Here is a 20,248-nt window from a genome sequence, read left to right on the forward strand (position 1 = left end):
CCACACATTTTCCCGATTGAATCACTTCCTCTTTGCGCGTGCAGCGTTCCCACTGCATTTGTTTATCTTTGCACCACGAACCACCTCTTATCTTCCGAGGCCCAATCACGTCGATCTCCTCTCTTATGTGGAGACGCTAAGCTGATTCTGAAACGTGATGAACTTTAAGGGACCGCCGCGGCTCCTCTCGGCTGAGTCACCGCAGGGTTCCTAGATGAAGGCAGCGGCGAGGAGGACGGCGCCCCGGGGGCGGAGGAGCCGCGTGCGGGCGGGTTTACTGGTTTAATGAGTAACGCGTTGTTGATAAGTGGGTCGCTCGTCTGAACACCAGCTGGGAGGCGGTGCGGGTGCACGGCCGGGTGATCGTGTCTCACATGCTGGTCAAAAAATCCGCAGCGGCGGTGGCGGCGGCGGCGGCGGGCTGATCTGAAAGGCCACAGGGAAGCGAGCGTGTTTACGGCGTCACCGCGGGTGTCAACAGGGTCCCACTGCCGACGCTCCGGTAATCGGGCTCCTGGAGAGGCAGCGACGCCGAGACAAAGGACCCAAATGTTTGCTGGGCAGTTTCTCCCAGCATGGGGGGGGTGGGGGGGTGGGGTGGGGTGGGGGGGAGGGGGCCATTCCAGCGCCTTTGTTTTTGAACAACAAATATTCCAGTCTTCTCTCTGCACTGCTACATGAACTTTAGAGGGCTCCAATAAAGGCTGGGGGGGGGGAGGGGGGTTGGAGCTGACACTGGCGCCCTTGTGTTTGGGCATGTGGTCGGAACCCACTTGGTCTCCTGACAGAACTCTTCATCCCAGACTCGGAAATCACTTTTAATAAAGGGGATCGTATGATGCTCGGCGGTGTGTGTTCATGGAGAAACAGGCAGGTGGACCCCCCCCCCCCCCCCAGCTCAACTGAGCGGTTCCAGGTCAGTGAACTGCTCTTCACGCCGTCTCATTAAAAGCATCATTACTGGGCCGCTCCAAACCCGCTAGAACCCGAGCTGATGCCTCGCCGGCGTCCCTCGGAGGAGGAGATTCGCTCCCCTTGTTCATCGAAGGTGCCGGATCCTCGGCGTCATCGGTGTTTTCGGTTTTATCTCTGTTGCGTAAACTGCCCACGTGCCTTTTGGCACCGAGCGTTTGGAAACTTTGCCAAGTCTGTCAAGGCTAGCGGAGCTAAAACTGTGCCAGTGTGTGTGTGTGTGTGTCCATGGTGCGTTCATGGAACCCGTCGAGCGCCGTGTTTCTGACGCGTCCAGTGACATCATCCCGACTCCTCTGTTACCAGGGTGAGTTTTGTTTTGGCAACAGAAGAAACCAGACTCAGTTCAAAAGTCTTTTATTGACTTAAATGTCTAAAATCGATAAAGTCCAGCAGTTTCGCCCCCCCTCAGTAATGTGATCTTTCACATTCGCTGATGCGTTTAGCGCCCGTATCGGCCTCAGCGCGCACGTCTGTGTTCAGTCAGCGCCAGACTGGTTCTGCGTCGCTCTTCCCCTCCGGCAGAAGCGATCCCGGAGGATCATGTGTCCACGGGAGGCCCATATTCCTCGGAACACGCTGTACTCCGCAGCGCCGCAGCCCAGCGGCTAAAAATAGAAGGTGCTGATGAGGAGGAAGAAAAACCCGAGTCGGGGTAAGAAACAGCCTCAGCAAACCGGTGTGAACCCGGAGACGGGGGCCAGATCGGGGGGGGGGGGGGGGTTCACAGCATGCTGCTAGTTAGCAGGAGGCTAACACGCTTCAGAGTTGTGGATTTGACTCGGGAGTTTGCAGGTTCTCGGGAAGGGTCCAGAATCAGGGTAGGGATCCGGTTCTGTGCGGTTCTGTGTTCTCTCCGTCCCAGACGCGAACCTGTGCGACCTGGTTTTCCTCTCACCCGTCGTCTCAGCTCCGGTGCTGCTCTCCGCCCCCGACGTTCCCTTTTTTTTTTTTTAAATTCTCCGCTGCGACCGTTCCTCACGCCTTTGGAACAACAGTGGAAAAACCCGGTGGATCCTGTGGGGAGGAGAAGGTGGCGCACACGTGCGGGGATGCGGGAGGCCGGCTGGCTGGGCTCGTTGCTTTTACAGCCTTTTACCGGGCCCTCGGCACACATCCAGAGCCGGCTCCCCCGGCGGCCGGCGGCTCTCCCGTCAACATTCCCACAATGACACATTGTGCCGCCGCTTTTACTGTCGGACCATAAAGGAATCGGAGCAGCAACTGCTGCAGCCTGGAGGTCAGGGGCAGCCTGGAGGTCAGGGGCAGCCTGGAGGTCAGCAGCAGCCTGGGGGTCAACTGCAGCCTGGAGGTCAGGGGCAGCCTGGAGGTCAGGGGCAGCCTGGGGGTCAGCAGCAGCCTGGAGGTCAGGGGCAGCCTGGAGGTCAGGGGCAGCCTGTGGGTCAGTGGCAGCCTGGAGGTCAGGGGCAGCCTGGAGGTCAACTGCAGCCTGGGGGTCAGCAGCAGCCTGGAGGTCAGGGGCAGCCTGGGGGTCAGCAGCAGCCTGGGGGTCAGCAGCAGCCTGGAGGTCAGGGGCAGCCTGGAGGTTAGCAGCAGCCTGGGGGTCAGGGGCAGCCTGGGGGTCAGCAGCAGCCTGGGGGTCAGCAGCAGCCTGGAGGTCAGGGGCAGCCTGGAGGTCAGCTGCAGCCTGAGGGTCAGCGGCAGCCTGGGGGTCAGGGGCAGCCTGGAGGTCAGGGGCAGCCTGGAGGTCAGGGGCAGCCTTCGTCCTTCCTCCCGGAGGGAACAGTCGGCTGTGGGGGCTTCCTGGATGCAACGCCGCCGGCGATTAAGGGTTAATGAAACAAACCGATCGGCGGTGCATCGGCAGCTCCGGTCGGCTCAGGCAAACCGAACAAGAGCAGCGCCCTCACACACACACACACACACACACACACACACACACACACTTACCCAGCATCCCCCAGTTTCACAATAACACCCTCATGTCTGCCTTCACACTCTTATTTACTGCCTTCCACCTTTCCTGCCGCTGTGTTTTCAGCTGCATTCCTGGGTTAATATTTATAACTGTTTTCAGTGCTGCCCCCCCCACCCCCCCCCACCCCCATAACCCCTCCCTCCCCACCCCCCCAGAGGAATTTGGCTCGTGTTCAGACGTCTTAAATCAACTGCAGGCTGCTGCTGCTGCTGCTGTGGAGCCCCGGGCCCCTTCGGGCTGCAGTTGTCACCCCACACGTTGGCGAGCGTTGGCGCAACGTTCTGCTCCCTTTTGTCCGTTTCCGTGTCGTGGGCGAGGGCGCGTCAGATCATCAGATCTGTAGCCGTGACCCCCCTCCCCTGAGACCCCCCTGCTCTCTCGCATTCGTCCATTAAACCAGTCCATCAACCAACCAGCTGATGACCTTTTAAACCAGTTGGCCCCTCCCACTGAGCGTTAATGGTCTTTTTTCATTCTGTTGCTTGAGCTCAGAAACTTAAATAACTTTAGAAAACGAACCAGGAAGCACGTGGCCGCAAAAACAACTTCCCGTGTTGACCAACTGCCAGCGCGCGCGGCGGCAGCGCGTGCACGACTCGTGCGTGCAGCAGAGTGAAGCAGGCGCTCCGGTCACGCTGCAATAATGAGGGGAAGGAGAGAAGAAGGTAGAGAATACTGAGAAGTGGAGGGGAGGGTAAGGTGAGCGAGGCGAGCACGTGTGTGCGTGTGTGTGCGTGTGGGTGCGTGTGTGTGCGTGTGTGTGCGTGTGTGCGTGTGTGTGTGTGTGTGTGTGTGTGTGGGTGAGGGAGGGGCTCCGCCGGCGTCGGATCGTGTTACAGATTCCAGCACACGTTTTTCTGAAATCTCCAAAGTTCTGAGACGCGTTTGTTTGTGGTTTTACGTAACAGCCGATTGGATTCGGTCTCCTCGTTATCGTCTCTCTTCCTCTGCATCCCGAAATGAATTAAAGCCGGAGGGGGCGTGTGTGTGTGTGTGGTGTGTGTGTGTGGGGGGGGGGGGATGAGTTGTGCAGATGTTGTCTCGCTGAGGCCTTAAAGCATCTGAGCATGACCCCCCCCCCCCCCCTACCTTTACGTGACCTCTTCTGCTCTCTGGTTCTGTCTCCATGGTACCATATCTGTCCATCGCACTGATTCAGTGAGGTGGGGGCGAAGGTGTGTGTGTGTGTGGGGGGGGGGGGGGTGTTGAGCTCAGCCCTGACTGACTCCTCTCCGAGACACCTGCTGCTCATTAGTCCAGGAACCATCTTCGCCTCGTTTCCCTGGTCTCCTGAGCTGCTTCTTCTTCTCTGAAGGAGCGATTGCTGACGTCACTTCCTGTGGTGGGGGGGGATTGGCGGGGGGGTTCAGACGGGTCTCAGACACCCAGGTGAGAAGGAGGGTCTTCAGTGAGGAACGCCGTGACGGGTCAGTAATAGATCCGTGTAGATCCCCGTGTGTGGCTGCTTTTGTTCACGGCGTGTTTGTCTCTGCTGGGGGTGTGGGTGTGTGTGTGTGTGTGGGGGGGGGGGGGGGTCTGGGCGGAGGAGCTTCGTGTGTTGAGTCTGAAGAGCTGAAGGCAAGTCGAGACAACGGCGGGTTTCATTCCTGCCGCAGAACTTGGCTTTTGTGACCCAGCTTAAATTAAACTATTTATCCCGGAGCCAAACCGCAGCAGGGTGGCGCTCATCTATAGGTGATGGGGGGGGGGGGGGGTCAACACGTGTGGAACCTGTCCCAGAGCGGAGGGTTCTGCAGCTTCAGCGGGGTACCGGTCCCGGTTCTGTCCCGCTCGGTCAGCCCCCCCCCCCCCCCCCCCCATCTGTGCGCTTTCATTGGGAAACAAAAGCGGAGCGGGCGGCTAACTGCTGGCAGATGGTCCCGGAGACGGATCCAGAGCCGTAAATAACACATCTGCGGCCACATGTGACGTCTGCGGGAGGTTCTGGAGCGCTCGGCCGGGCCGGTCGCGAGGATGAGCTCAGCCGCCAACTTTGAAGTCTTTGGTTTCCAAAAACACAGATTTAATGAGCAGTTGCTAAGTTCTGTGTGTGTGTGTGTGGTGTGTGTGTGTGTGTGTGTGTGTGTGTGTGTGTGTGTGGGGGGGGGGGGGCTGAGACGCTGTATTGTGATCATATTTCAGAGGTCAAAGTCATGAAGTCTACGCGCTTTGTGTGCACGTGTGCGTGTTTGCCTTCCAAACACCGGCAGCTCGCCCCCTGAGGGTGGCCTGTTCCACCCCTCATCGTGGGGGGGGCTGGGCCCAGCCCCCCCCCCGTCCCGTTAACCCCTCTGTCTTCGTGTCCCCCGTTGCGGTGGCTAATGCTAATGACGTGCCGGAGCAAGGATCCACTCATCGCCTCTCTCTTTCTCCCATTTCCCTTTGTTTTCCTCCCTCTCTTCGGGTCAACCCTAGCAGGGGCCCTCTGATCCCCCCCCCCGCCCCACGAGCAGGGGTGGACTAATCCTCTGACTCAAACGTGTCACTTCCTCTAAGTGGGAACCAACAGGCACTAGATTAGCGGTGGACGCTAATCGCATTGAGGCCCAGAGTGATCGCTCCTGTTCTGATCCGAGGCCAGCGTGGCTGCGGGGCCGTCCCGGCTCCGTGGACACCCAGGACATTTTGATTATGAAAACCTCCCAGCGGATTGAGGGGACACCGTCCCACCCCAACAGGAAGCCCATGTGGGAGCAACCTCGAGCGTGTCTAAACGGCTAAATGGAAGTCATCAGACGGGCATGAACCAGATTTCAGGATTCCGGAGTCTCCCTGAAGCTCCGTCTCTGTTTCGGAGACATTCGGAACGACCAGGAATGATGAGTGACCTTTTCTCTGCTTTTCCTCTGAAGTGAGACAACAAATCAGCACAGTTCCTCCAGTGTTGCCCCCCCACCCTCCCCTCCTACACCTGTCTCAGTCAGATGGCGTCCACGGAGCCCGGAATGTCCTGCCGACGGCCCCTCTTGTGATTGACACCACTGTCTCTGGGTCCAGCTGTGCGTCCTCCTGCGTCCATTGTTGGCCTCCTCTCCAGAGCAACCCCCCCCCACCCCAACAACAGCGGGATGGGGTTGGTGGCGTCGGCCGGGGCCCCTCCCCACAGGGCTCCGACCCTCTGGTTGAGATGATCTTGGCTGTCCTCCTGACAGCTGCAGCAGCCAGACAACATCTGACTGTTAACCCCCCCCCCCCAGCATACTGGGCCTCCAGGGGGGGCCCGCGGGGGGGTGAACCTGTCTGGTCGTGACAATAATCACTGTGTGACTCTCCAGAATTCTTCAGTTCATCAACATAAACTCTGGGTTTCCTGCCTCGCTGCATCCTTTCACCTGTTAGCATCCGCGTTAGCAGCAAGCTAACATGCTTTCTCATTGCTGGTGCTATAAATGCAGCGCTAGCATCAACGCTGCAGCCGTGTGTGTTGGACTCTCAGCGCGCGTGACTTGTGTCTGCCCCTTTATTGCCCCTTTATCGAACTCCATCGTCCAGATAAATGACGTGTAATTGGTGTCGCACCTCCAGCGTTAGCGCTGCTGTCGTGCTGGGCTGGTAAAAAAAAAACAAGTTTTAGAAGTGGGAAAAGTGGACTTCCTGCCTTGACGAGCTACTCGGCTGCTTTTCCGCTCAGGAATTCCTCATTGTTCTTCCTGCCCCCTGAGCATCTGGTTGCCCCTCTCCTGTGCCCGCGCAGGTCTGTGAAGGAAAAGCCCTGCAGCTAATTACGGAGGGCAGTTTTAACTGGAACAAAGACAGCTATTCATGCCACCGGGACGGCGGAGAGCCTGTCGCGGCGGCGGCGTTAGCGTAGCTCGGAGGGGTTGGCAGAAAAGAAAAGACTTGACTTTGAAGCTCACATTCTTCCACTGATACTTTAGCTTTTAGCGCTATCTTATACCATCGGGAACGACGCCCGTTTCATGCGAGTGTTCTTTTCGTCTCTTCCAGGGTGGAGGTCGGACAGAGCGTAGGGCGCAGGAGGCCCGGGGGGACCGCTAACCACACACAGACACGCGTGATCTGCCCGGTAGGTTCAGCTCTGCCCGTCCCCGTGTCTGCTCCCACGCTTTATCTGAGGGCCTTTACGCTATCTTGATTGGTCACATGGTGCTAGCTTGCGCGCTATCTGCGCTGCGTTCACCCGCTTGGCTGCGCGTCATCGTGACTGAATCCGAGCACGACCGATGTCGCGTTCAGGTGAGCGGCCGGCGTTTGTGGCTTTTCCCCTGACTCAGCAGAACATCGGCACCTCCCGCTGGTCCAGTTGTGCCGCCCCCCCTCCCCCCGCTGGCACAGCTGGAGACTAGGGAAGCGCATAATTGTGCTTTAATCCGGCTCTAACTCCCGGCAGCATTAGGGAGGCGGCAGAGGGGGATCATGCACAGCAGCTTAGGCCGAGTCAGATGGACGGAGCGGCGCCGTTTGGACAGATGCAAGAAAAGGTCTTAACAGCGGACCGGTGGGGAACCGGTGTCAGTCAGCAACCACGGGTGGACGTCCTGGGCCGTGACTCTGGTCCCTGGAGCCCTGACTCTGGTCCATAGAGCCGTGACTCTGGTCCCTGGAGCCTGACTCTGGTCCATAGAGCCGTGACTCTGGTCCCTGGAGCCCTGACTCTGGTCCATAGAGCCGTGACTCTGGTCCCTGGAGCCCTGACTCTGGTCCCTGGAGCCCTGACTCTGGTCCCTGGAGCTGTGACTCTGGTCCCTGGAGCCGTGACTCTGGTCCCTGGAGCCCTGACTCTGGTCCATAGAGCCCTGACTCTGGTCCCTGGAGCCCTGACTCTGGTCCATAGAGCCGTGACTCTGGTCCCTGGAGCCCTGACTCTGGTCCCTGGAGCCCTGACTCTGGTCCATAGAGCCCTGACTCTGGTCCATAGAGCCCTGACTCTGGTCCATAGAGCCCTGACTCTGGTCCCTGGAGCTGTGACTCTGGTCCCTGGAGCTGTGACTCTGGTCCCTGGAGCTGTGACTCTGGTCTCTGGAGCCCTGACTCTGGTCCCTGGAGCCCTGACTCTGGTCCCTGGAGCCGTGACTCTGGTCCCTAGAGCCCTGACTCTGGTCCCTGGAGCCCTGACTCTGGTCCCTGGAGCCGTGACTCTGGTCCCTGGAGCCCTGACTCTGGTCCCTGGAGCTGTGACTCTGGTCCCTAGAGCCCTGACTCTGGTCCCTGAGCTGTGACTCTGGTCCCTAGAGCCCTGACTCTGGTCCCTGGAGCCCTGACTCTGGTCCCTGGAGCTGTGACTCTGGTCCCTGAGCTGTGACTCTGGTCTCTGGAGCCCTGACTCTGGTCCCTGGAGCCCTGACTCTGGTCCCTGGAGCCGTGACTCTGGTCCCTGGAGCCGTGACTCTGGTCCCTGGAGCCCTGACTCTGGTCCATAGAGCCGTGACTCTGGTCCATAGAACCCTGACTCTGGTCCCTGGAGCCCCGACTCTGGTCCCTGGAGCCCCGACTCTGGTCCCTGGAGCCCTGACTCTGGTCCCTGGAGCCGTGACTCTGGTCCATAGAACCCCGACTCTGGTCCCTGGAGCCGTGACTCTGGTCCCTGGAGCCCTGACTCTGGTCCCTGGAGCCCTGACTCTGGTCCCTGGAGCTGCTCAGCTTATGGACCATTGTGGGAATGTTTTTGCTTTCATCTTCAAGTGCACGTTGGAGATTTGTCATCTTTAGCATTAGCGTTCTGCGGAGTGTCGGAACAGCGTGTGGGTTTAATCACAATTCCAGAGGCCTCCGGCAGCTGTGGCCCATTAGCCTGCCAGGAACCTGATAGCAGGAGAACTCGGCTGCGTCCTCCCTGCACCCTCAGCCGAAGACGGTCCGGAGAGAAGCCGCGTTGCGGCTGCGCTCGCATGTTCCGCGGTTCCTGCCTCCCTCACGGAGCCGGTGCCGCTTGCTAGCGCGCCTGATTCGGGGCTCACTCCGCAGATCCGCCTGAATTCCATGATTCCGTGATTCGTCTGCGTTCCTGAAAGTAACTCGTTTCATGCTTGAGTGAAGGGAATAATCTGCTTGGGGGGGGTGGGGGGGGTTGGTTTAAATCCTCTATTGTGCTCTTTGGGCTCCAGCTAACAGCTGGACGTTAGCGCGGATCACGTTACCCAGAATTCCCTGCCGACCACACGTTTACCTGCAGCCAGGTGGAAAAAGCTTCCAGAACCGTCTTAAGTCGCAGACCCACTTAGCGATGGCGGCGTGCGCTCCGCCGCATATGACAAACACGTGCGCGAGTTTGATGTCAGCGGTTCAGGACGGATAATTGATCCCGCTTTAAAGGCCTTCAGCGTTTTATGGGAAAACTAATGAAAAAAGCAGCTGACCACCTCCGGCCGACCTCTCCGCTGGTTCCGAACGTGCACGTGCACGCCTGCCTTTGAGGCGGAGGGATCTCTTCCAAGGTGGACGCCCCGCGTCTGATTCCGCGCTTTGATCCGGGACGCGGCGGCGGCTAAAACGACCACACACGGGCAGAAACGCCGGCCTGGCCGTCGTCCCGTTAACCAGCTCGTAAATCCCGGGGACGCGGCAGCTTCAGGTGGAGCCCAGCGGGAGGTGGGGCTGGTGTCCATGAGGAACAGTTTGGGCTCCGCTCCCACATGTCGACTCGGAACCGGTGGAAGGAGAAGAACCGAAGAGGAGCGGATCGGACTGCAGGAAGTTAATGGCCCGTTCAGCACAGGCTCCGCCCACACACGCAGACTATAGAATATATAACACAAACACATCACCTCAAAGCTAATGATCTGGATTATTGGCCCCGCCCACCTCATTAGTGTGGACCACCGTCTGTTTGAACAGCTAATGAGCTCACACACACACACACACACACACACACACACACACACACACACACACACACACACACACACACACACACAGAGTTCCTGCCCCCCCTCGTTTCCCTCCTTCCTGGTTGCCTTTATTGCTGTTTTCAGGCAACTTGTGAGATGGGGCACAAACTGCCGTGATGGGTTCGATTCCCGTCAGCGTGCAGAGGTGGGCGGAGCCTAGCGATCTCTGCGCCCGACCTTCATCCCGGCAGTGATTCGGCAGTTCCAGCTGCTAGCAGGCTAACGCCGCGGCCGCAGGAACCGGGCCGTTTGGACCCTCGCGACCTCGCCGCTGCGACTCCACGCCTCCACCTCGCGATGCAGACCTGGGGGAGGATTAGTCTGGTTACCTGGCAACAGAGCTGCGAGAGATCTGATCTCAAGGACGGAAAGAAGTGCTCCGACTGGAGTACCGGTTGTGCCATCATCATCATCCTCTTCATCTTGATCGTCATTGTGACTGACATGGAGATCACACAGCCAGGACCTGATCCAGCGTGTGTGTGTGTGTGTGTGTGTGTGTGTGTGTGTGTGTGTGTGTGTGTGTGTCATAGTGGCGTAACACGGATTCAGATGTCTAATTGCCCAGGCAGGAGGGCAGGAGGGCAGAAGGAGCCTCAGCCAGGGTTTCCTGGTGGGCGTGTCGGAGGTGTGTTCCGCTGCCGACCAATGGGCTCCGAGCAGGAAGCTGCGGTCGGGAGCATGTGTTGCTGCAGCGAGGGCGGCGAACAAAGAGCGGAGGGAGCTGTTTAGTGCCTGAGCGCGACCTTCGCCGCTCTGGATGTTTAATTCAGCGCGTTTAGCAGCGTCACCGGAGACATAAACACCCCGATGTAATTACAGATCTGAGATCAGCTCCACAATGGCGTCTCTTCAGAGAGTAAAAGAAGAGGAGCGAGGGAGTTGGTCTTTGGACACACACACACACACACACACACACACGCGCAGAAATTAATGCAGCTCTTTATTCCACACACACAATTTCCAATAAAAGAGGATCAGAATGGAGGCTTCTGATTGGCTGCCAGGTATTCTGTTGCGTAAAACTTTTCTGGCATCCTGATCAAACATTTTGTCTGTGTGTGTGTGTGTGTGTGTGTGTGTGTTTCGGGGGGGGGGATCTGCATCTGCAGCTCATGAGTGTAAAACATGATGAAATAGGCAAGAAATGCCAGAACGGGAGGGAGCAGCTCCGGCACGTTAGCGGCAGAACCGCGTCCTGATCAGGGAAGAATCTTTATTTCCCCCCCCGCCGAGTAAAAACAGTGACACGGGAGTGTCGGTGGAGGTCCGTCTTTTCCATAAATGCGGAGCATCATGCTAATCAGGTGCGTTTGGTCCTCAGTAACGAGGTGCTGATGGAATTAAGGGACGTAAAAATGGGAGCAGTTACGGCATCAAAGGAGCAATTTAATCTGATCCCATCATCGTTTTCTGCCCCCCCCCCCAACGCCGCCTGGACACGTTCTTGTCCTCTAAGGCCGAAGAACCTGGAGCGCCTGAGCCGTGAGATCGCCGATCAGACACGCCCGTGCACGTATGGCGTCACGCTCGTGTGTCACGGCTCTGTGCGCACATGCATGCGTGGAATGTATGCGAGCGATTAGGGCGTCTTTCCGCGCCGTCACGGAGATGCGTCGGTATGTGACAGTTGAGAACGGCGCCGCGAGGTCAGGGGCCGCGCAGGGGCAAGACGTGGTCGAGGTCGGGGGGGGGGGGCGACTGTCCCCCCGCCGTCCTCGCCGTTCCCAGCGCTGATGTTAACGCTGGGCTTCATCGCCACTGATAGTGGAGCCATCAGGTCAAATTTAGGAGCAGATAAGACGGCGCCGAGGAGCTGCTGCTAATTACGCCGCGGGCGGCGGCCCCGCGTGGCGGCCTGAGCAGACCTGAGCAGCCGCGGCTGTCACAGTTCCAGCGGAGTTAATTAAACGTGGTCGTAACGGTGACATGTGTCCGTTTCCCCCCGGACGCTCGGCCGGGTATTTAATAAGCGCCACCCGGGGGTTTGGGCTGGCGACAGAGGTAATTACACATCCTGCGACGCGATTAGCCGCAGCGTTTGGAGGTTAGCTAGGGGACACCCACACACGGGTTCCTCTGAGCTGAGGGAGGGGCTGCGGAACGCCTTCCATCCTCTTTCCCGGTCCCCTGAGGTGCCGTGTTATTTAAATGTCTCCCGTCTGACGCTGGCCGTGCGTGTCCGCCTCCGTGAGCAGGCGGCGGCGAGCAGCCAGCCTAGCGCTACCTCGCGTGATGGTGCACCGGCTGGGTGGTTTTTTTTAGCCTGACAGACGAGGCAGACGCAGTCAGCTATGTAGGTTATGTCTTTAGACCGCCTGTTTGGTCACCGGGAGGCCCGGGGGGCCCGATTATGACTCACCGCGCTTGGGCCCGAATCTTCTTCTTCTTCTTCTGCAGTTTTGTCTGCAGCGGCGCCGCTTGCCCCGCCTCTTATCTTCTGGGTTGACGCGCGTGAACCCGGCGTGAATCCGTCCCCCGGTGCGGACGGTTGGCGCCGGCCGCTCCCACTTCCTGTCAAATCCCCGCGTTGTTCTGCGCGTTGCCGCTCCGGGCTCGGCTCTCGTTGTCGCTCCCACCTGTTACGCGGAGGGAATTTTAATAAAGGAGAGAATTAAGTGAAAGTAGTTGCCGCGGTTGCCGGCGGCAACGGCCCCCGTAATGAATTCAGCCGGCCGTGATGAATCCAGCTTCTGACGTCTGAACCAGCAGCAGACGGGAATTTCAACGTTGGGACCCCAACATCGACCCCTCCACCGTCTTTAACGTCTCGTTCCCCGAAGAACCGAAACCTTCAGCCAAATGCAAGAGTCTGACATCAGATAAAAATGTCCCTGGAAGCTGAACCTGATCCCAGTTTTCAACCATTTAAGCGCTTTAATTCCTCTCTGTGGCGGAAGCCGACTCGGGTACGACCTTCGCCGCCTCTCGTTCGATCAATAAAACGCCGGATCGCCCGATTGTTCCCATTCCTGCGCCTCCTGTAATTCCAAACCAATCACAGGTTTGATGATCAGGCAGATTTCAAATCCGAAGTTCTGCAGGAACCAGAGATGAAGCCGGACGATCCGTTCCTCCGACCTCCGTGTGGAGGTCAGCTCTGAGCTAACGCCGGCTAACGGCGGCTCTAATGAGCCCATCAATCTGTCCAGGGAGACCAAGCAGTTCGAGGTTAAAGTGGGACGCCGCTGCTTTTAGCTGGACGTTCCCGAGGATCCAGCCGCGTTGCGCAATTTCCTCGAGCACGGAGACATCTGGGAAGGTTTACAGACGACAAAAAGGAAGAAGGTTCCCGCCCGGGATGGAGGACCAGCAGGTCTTGGCGGGGAAACGGTGGATTTCCCGGCCGGGAAAGCCGGGAAAGTCGGTTCCTGTATTGATGATCCGGAGACTCGGCTGATGGGAGCTCTGCTGGCCCGGGAGGCTGCTCTCCTAATGAGGAGCTCGCTTGTGTTGCAGGCAGCTGGTGCAGGTCTGGTGTTTGGGTTCGGGCTCCCTGTTTTGTCTTTGAGAGCTGCCGTTCGAGGGCCGGCTGCAGCGTAATCGCGCCTTTAAGGCCCCCGAACCGTGACTCACGGAGCGCTTGTGATTCCTGTGCACGGATATTTCATCACTAATCGGAGCGCTGGAGGTTGCCAGACAGTAAGTGGGGGCTGGATCCTCTAAAAAGGCTCTGAAAGGACGAGGAGAAGGTCAAGGAAGACGTTTGGGCTAATGTCGACGTGCATCCTGCTCTACTTACTTAGCATGCAGTCCTAAAAAAAACCACAATGCGCTCTTTGTTTCTGGGACCGTCGGGAGCTTGGATAAAACCCAAGGATCAACTGAAGTCTTACTCATGATCCGCCGGGAGGGGGGGGGGGTTGTGTGTTGGATGATTCCCTGTTTGCTGTAGGAGAACGGCGTCTTTTCTCACAAACTAACACCTTTAATTCGGCTAAAATCCTGAGCACGGATGCTACCAGAGGAGCAGACTGAAGGTCACGGGGGGGGCGGAGTCACCTGAAAGGACCCCTATCCCTCCTCACGCTCCTGCTGTGTACACATACCCGGAGCTGATCACATGACTGGATGACCCAGAATCCCCGGCTCTTCTGGGTCTCTCACGCTCAGGCAGCTAGCGCACATTCCCCACCGATGTCATCTTCGCCGTCTCCTCGCTGCTCCGCCGGCTTCTGTTTCTGTTGAGTTCTGGCCCGGCGGAACCGCCCCCAGAGCGCCATCTTCCTACCGTTTAAAGTCAAACATCCTGCTCAGGGTGGCAAATGTTGACTCGGCCCCGGGCAGAGTGCGCACGATAAACACAAGTCCTTTGTCTGGGCTCCTCAGAACATTCTCACGTCTGTGCGGTCGGGGCGGCTGAAACCCGACGCCTCTGTAAACACCAGAACTTCTCCACCTGCTCGTCACGGTGAAACGCTCGGGATTGGAGCCAATAGCTGAACTGGAAGCTGGACCTTTCTGAGCCGCGTGCCTGCAGGCACTGGCTCACCCTGGACCGTTTGCATTGAGTCGGCGACCCGTCTGACGACACCCGGGTCAGAACCGGTAAATGTGTTATTACAGGGTTCCGTCTCCCCCCCTGCACATCCTCTGAGAGGTTGGGGGAAATTGCTCTGCAAATAAAAATTCTTCAGCTGCTTTTCCACCGCAGGTCCAAATTTAGCTCTGCGGTTGCTGCCCCCCCCCCCCCCCCCCACCACCACCACCACCACCACAACCACCCACTGAGGGGGGTGGGGTCTGTTTGGAGGGGCGGAGCCTGTGGTGCATCTTGTTTCAGTCAGCATGTATTTATAACTCCTGTTAATCACAATTGTTATTGATCACATGCTCAACTTCAACCTCCTGCATCATTAGCAGGGCAGATTTGGAGGGGGGGGGCAGATTTATGCGCGCTAATCCCGACTGACGACATTCCGTGGCGCCGTGTTTGTGCCTATACGCTGCAACGGGACTGTATGGAGATCTATGGGCTGGCAGGTCAGTTATGCAGATATTCTATATCGGCTCCTCTTCTTCCTCGCTCTGCCGACTCGCCGCTGTCTTTGATCCCGGGCCGCCAGCGGCGGGAAGCGCGCAGGGGTCACGGGCCAGATTAACGCAGCTCGCCGTCCCCGCCGCGAGGGAGGAAGGACGCGCTCGTTGCCCGCGTTTGATTGCTTAGTGGCCTTAACCGGTGAACTTGAGCTCAGTGAACCTCCCTGACCTTTCTGTGTGCACGCATCCATGCGTGGGCGTGTCTTCCCTCCACCTGACTGCGCGCATGCTCGGAGCGACTTTGGCCGTCATCCGCATTCCGGGAAGGCCGTTAGCTGGTCTAACAGGATCTTCCTCCTCCTCAGGGGTCGGAGGGCGGGTTTAACATTATTAGCTGGATGCTAACTGTTGCTCTCCCGATTGCCGTCACCCTTCAATGTTTTCCGTTACTAGGCAACCAGGTTTGTGACCGCTGCAGTAATTAACCCGACCTGGCTCGTCACTGAGGCTCAAAGGCAGACGCGAGTGCGAAACCCGCCCACAGAAACGACCCGCTGGAGGTTACAGCAGTTCAGGCCCGAGTCTAAAGTTTATTTGACTCTTTTTTTTGGGGGGGGGGCCTTTTTAAAGCCGCTTTATTATACGTTGAGACGCAGCCGGGCGGTTTTCCGGCCGCCACGCCGGCCCACTCTCAGCTCATCCCACACCATCATTACGCAGATTCCGTCCAGCCGAGGCAGGAAAGCGCAGCGGCGAGGCGTCGGTGACGAGCCGCCGACAGCTCGCCGTGCCCTCTGCTCCTCCCCCGCTCGTGTTTGGTTTAATTTCCTCTCCGGAGGCCCGTGGCTGCTCGCTCAATTAGGGAAACGAGCACGCCGGAGTTCTCGCCAGATTTTTCAGCCTGCCGTGATTGAATGAACAAAAAAAACCCAAAAGGTTGCGACTGTCGGGTTAGAAAAACAGTTTAGTCGCTGCCGAGGCCCCGCGGATCCCGACCTTCAGACGGTTTCTTCAAAACTGGGATGGAATCGAGTGAAATTCCCAGACGGAGGTTTTTTTTCCCTGTAAAGCCCGGTTGAACCTCGTCGATAGGCGGTGCGCTGGTCCTCGTCACTGTCACGTGTCATGAAAAAAACCCAACCTTCCTGCGTCTTCACTTGACCGAGAGCGAAACGCTGGAGCCAGAACCAATAAAACGGGTCCATCTGTCCTGCAGCGGGTTTCCATTTCTCTCCGTCTGTCTTCCATCATCCCGTTTTATCCGAGGAACAACAGTCGGGCTTCGCTTTCATGGAAACAGCTGATTCGGTGGGAGCTGCACCATCGCCGCTGTTCTCCTGCTTAACTGTAGTCAGGAACAGCCGAATTAGTGTTGCTGTGTGTGTGTGTGTGTGTGTGTGTGTGTGTGTGTGTGTGTGTGTGTGTGTGATTTATTCTCGCTTACGTGAAGGCGGCTGGGACCAGGTCAGGTCCAGGACCACACAGCTGGACCTCGGCACCCCCAGAATGTCTGCCAACAACAACTCGACGCCCCCCCCCCCTCTCTCTTTCACACACACCTACACACACACACACACCACACACACACACACACACACACACACATGCGCCCTTCTCCTCTTTCATAGATTTTGCTGTGTGCAGTCAGGAGATGACTCCATTGGGGTGGGGGAGGGTGTAACTCTGGCTTGGTGGGGTTCAGGGGCCTCACCAGGCTTCATTACACCCCTGGGTAAGAAGGGGGGGGGGGGGGGGGGGTACATGTTAGAAATGACCGCGCTGTTTCTTTTGTGAGCGAGCGTGCACGTGTGTGTGTGTCTGTGTGTGTTCTGCCCGTGTTTTATTGCTCATTACGGAGGTGACAGAGACATGAAGATGAATGGAAACATGAGGAGTTGGGTGGGGGGGTGACATGTGTGTGTGTGTGTGTGTGTGTGTGTGTGTGTGTGTGTGTGTGTGTGTGTGTGTGTGTGTGTGTGATTAAAGACGTGCGCTGGTGTACAGTGTGACATGAGCTCAGTGAAAAGAGCAGATTATTTAATCCTCAATAAGCCCTTTAACAACTCCTAGTTGATTTTATGTTTTGTATTGATTTATTATTGATTATTTTATCAATTATTTCATAAATTATCATTTGTATAAAGTTGCCAATTCACGGAAATAGATGTGGGCCGTCGCATATTTCGAAGGGGTTTTCAAACGTGAAAAGAAGAACGCCACCTTCAGATGGATGAGATGCTTTTATTTTGAAAATCCAGTCCTGTCAGGAGCCTCACTGACGTCAGCCATCTTGGCGTGACCGCCGCATATGGCGGTGCCACTCATGCCAGCCCGCGCGCCCGGGCCGGTTGCCATGGCGAGGCAGCAGCTGCCGATGTCGCCCCGGCAGAGAATAAAGAATGCGTGAATGTAAAGGTCAAGCTAAAGGTCACGCACTTACCTGCCGATTTGCCCCCCGGCGCCTGCACACCGGGACCCAGGGGGCTTATGGGTAAATGTGGCGCATCCGCTTCCAGGTTTCATTCCTGCTCTTCGGTTCAGAGAAAATCCGACCGGGTTGGTGCCGACCGGGTTGGTGCGGGAGGGCTCACGTCTGCTTCTAGCGGCTCCGTTTCCTCCTCTTTGGCTCCGTTTTCCAATCGGATGAGACGGGAATTAGATGTTCGGTTTTCCCATCTGTGCTCCTCGCCGGCGGGACCTCGTGGGCCGGGCCCGTGGGGGCGCCGTTGGCCCGTGCTGTTGTAGCCGGAGCGATTTCAGCAGGATGCTAATGAGGGGAGGAAAAAAGCCGCGTTGGCGCGGAGCTCCGGGCTTCCCGGGAGTTTTCCTTGATAAATCGTTTCAAAGTCGTTATTGAAATGGGCTTTTCGGGTCGCAGCCAGCGTTTAGCAACAGCTGAGGGAACTGAACCCAGAACAAACAAGGAAAATCGTTCAGAAGGGGCAGATAAGGCCCGGTGAGGGGTGGAGACGCTCTTTGCCCCGTGCTTGTTGACAGAAATGTACAGTATCCACACGTCGCACGTGGAGCGGAGTCAGACCAGGACACGGCCCGGCTCACCGGCCCCACGTTCAGGATCCGTCGGCAGAGGTGGGCGCTGCGGATCCCCGCGGCTCCGTTAGCATCCGTTAATAATCCCGGGATAATAATGACCCCCCCCTGAGAACACGATCTCTGCACTCACACCCTCCTCCGCGCTGCTGCGCTCTGTTGCTAAAGCGCTAACTGCTCGGGCCACCTGAGGGAGAGGTCTAATGAGGTTCTCCTCAGGAGCTGGAGGCCTGGACCTTGTTGTATCGGCTCTGATCCGGTGCTGCAGCTTCACCTGCATCCGTGCAGAACCGCCAGGGGGGTTCTGCACGTACCGTTTGGCATATTTAGCGCTGGTCCGACCTCCTCCGAAGAATTCCCCCGGCGCTTCGTTCCTTCACCTTTTGAGGAGAACAGAGGAACGTGGAGTTCTGCGGCCCGGCAGCGGAGAACACAAGCGGGTCGGAACACAAGCGGGTCGACCTTAATTAATCGGGAGCTTCTCCAGGCGGCGGCGGCGCTCGCTTGAGAAGAAAAGAAGCATCTCGCGTGGTGACTCGCGCTGCCGGGCCGCTAGGAAAGTGTTTGTAGGTCCAATTAAAATATGAAAGCTGTCTCACAACAAAGGCATTAATGTGTGTGTGTGTGTGTGTGGTGTGTGTGTGTGTGTGTGTTCTCAGCGCAGCTTCTTGAATGTTTGTTTTCCCTCTGACAAGCTAAATTAGATCTTCACGCCGCTCTTTTGCGTGAGGAAACGTGCACGTATACGTGGCCGCCGCTCTGATACCGTGGTGCGTTCAAGGCCAAACCTGAGTCCCGCACACGTGATGGAACTCTTTCGTGGCTTCTCCGTCATTTTCCCCGTCACGTGGCGCGGTCCCAGAGCTGTACCCCTCAGAGATCCAGCCCGTGTCCCCTCGGTGTTGGGGGGGGTATTTTCACCTCGTTTTCAGCGATTCTTCGGGTAAATTAGCCTCTCCCCTGGTCACCATCTGAAGCTCTTATGCTGGAATCCTGGATTATTGCCTGGGATTATTGAACAGGGAAGAGGAGGGGGCGGGGCCTATCGGACAGGGACTCGTGGACTCCTCGCGCTTGTCATCTGGCCACTTGTCAGTGAGCAACAGCGGCAGGAGATTTAGACATGTTGCCCTCTGCCCCCCCCAGGTTGCCTGACCTGGTGCCATCTGTAAAGTCCGCGGCTAACGCTAGCTGCTACGCTAGCTGCTACGCCTGTGTTGTAATCCGTTTTCTTTTCTTTTCTTCCAGGCTGGAATTCTCGCCATCCTCTGCCCTCCCGAGACCGACCACTGAGACCCCCCCACCCCCACCCCACCCCGTTCAAACCGCACCAACCTCACAGGGGGTTGACTCCCCCCCCACCCCACCCACACCCTCTACCTCCACCTTCGCTCAGAGGCCCTCCCCCCTCTGGGACGGGGCTCTGTCATGTTCCACTGACCGACCCCTCCCGACCAGCGAATGACCAGTGTGCATCCGAGGGTGGGGCTTGCCTCAGTCTCTCATGATTGGCTGCTGGATGGAATTAAGGTGAATGGAACACGTTCCCAAGGAGCAGGACCCTAACCCATCAGAGGGAGAAGAGAAACGGTGAGTCTGGGGGGGGGTGGTTGTCCACTTGACTGTACAGCTGGCTCCTCCCTTCAGCCTGGCTGGTTCTCACAGCAGCTCCTCACGCCCCCGACGCTCCTCCCGCTTCAGCTGGCGAGGAGCAGCCGGTCAGACCGGTCTGAACGCAAACAAACGCGGCGCTGTTTGGGCCCCTTCTCATTAATGAAAACATAATATTAGTGGAATGGAGCCGGGGGGGGAGCTCCTCTGAGCGTCGTCTTAGAACACAATGTGAAGTTGTTGTTGAAGCTGCGGCCGACAGTCGGACAGTAGTCGCCGCCGTCTGAGGTCTCAACTAACCCGATGTGGCGTGTCGTCGCTCCAAAACACAGGAGATGCACGTCTTCCACCAGACCTGCTGGTTCTTGGGGCCTTTTTTAATCCCTGAACCTTGACACTTTATGCCGTAGCGCAATGATGCTAACGTCCATGCTAACGGCGTTGAGGAGAGATTCAGTGAAGATACGTGGCTTCCACAGCAGGATACGGCCTTTGTTCACCTGTCTGCTGTGTCCTCCCAGCATGCACCTGGGTCGGTTATCTATACCTTTGTGTTTACTCTAGAGGGAGTTCCTTATTTGACACAGGCCAACCAGCCTGACACACTTTCACGTAACCGTGACGTTGATCAAACGCAGTGATAAATCTGACACTAATTCTCTTTCTGTAGCCTGCCCGTTGGTGCTGCTAAAGGACTCCATTTTTTAAAAGGGGTCGGTGCTGTTGTGCGGCCCGGTCCGAACAGAGAACTGGGTCAGGGCCCAACAGGAAGGATGGGATCTAAGCCGCCTTTTAGCCCAGCAAAGCACAAACAGCCGGAGCGAAGGCCAGTGAAGAATTCATAATA

General features: G+C 57.5%; 1 protein-coding gene across 2 annotated transcripts in view; it reads left to right on the forward strand.

The window, feature by feature from the left end:
• LOC130536354 (thyroid hormone receptor alpha-B) overlaps positions 1-20,248 on the forward strand; it is a 48,264-nt gene that overhangs the window by 10,208 nt on the left and 17,808 nt on the right. The window contains exons 2-3 of one of the 2 annotated variants that reach the window (XM_057052236.1): positions 6,860-6,938; positions 19,039-19,380. In XM_057052236.1, coding sequence (XP_056908216.1) covers positions 19,325-19,380 — 56 coding nt within the window. In that variant the 5' untranslated portion in view covers positions 6,860-6,938; positions 19,039-19,324. The remainder of the gene's footprint in view (positions 1-6,859; positions 6,939-19,038; positions 19,381-20,248) is intronic. The other variant, XM_057052245.1, reaches the window with a different exon arrangement.

The sequence above is a fragment of the Takifugu flavidus genome, chromosome 1 (assembly GCF_003711565.1).
Source record: "Takifugu flavidus isolate HTHZ2018 chromosome 1, ASM371156v2, whole genome shotgun sequence".
In the NCBI taxonomy this organism is placed as follows: Eukaryota; Metazoa; Chordata; class Actinopteri; order Tetraodontiformes; family Tetraodontidae; genus Takifugu; species Takifugu flavidus.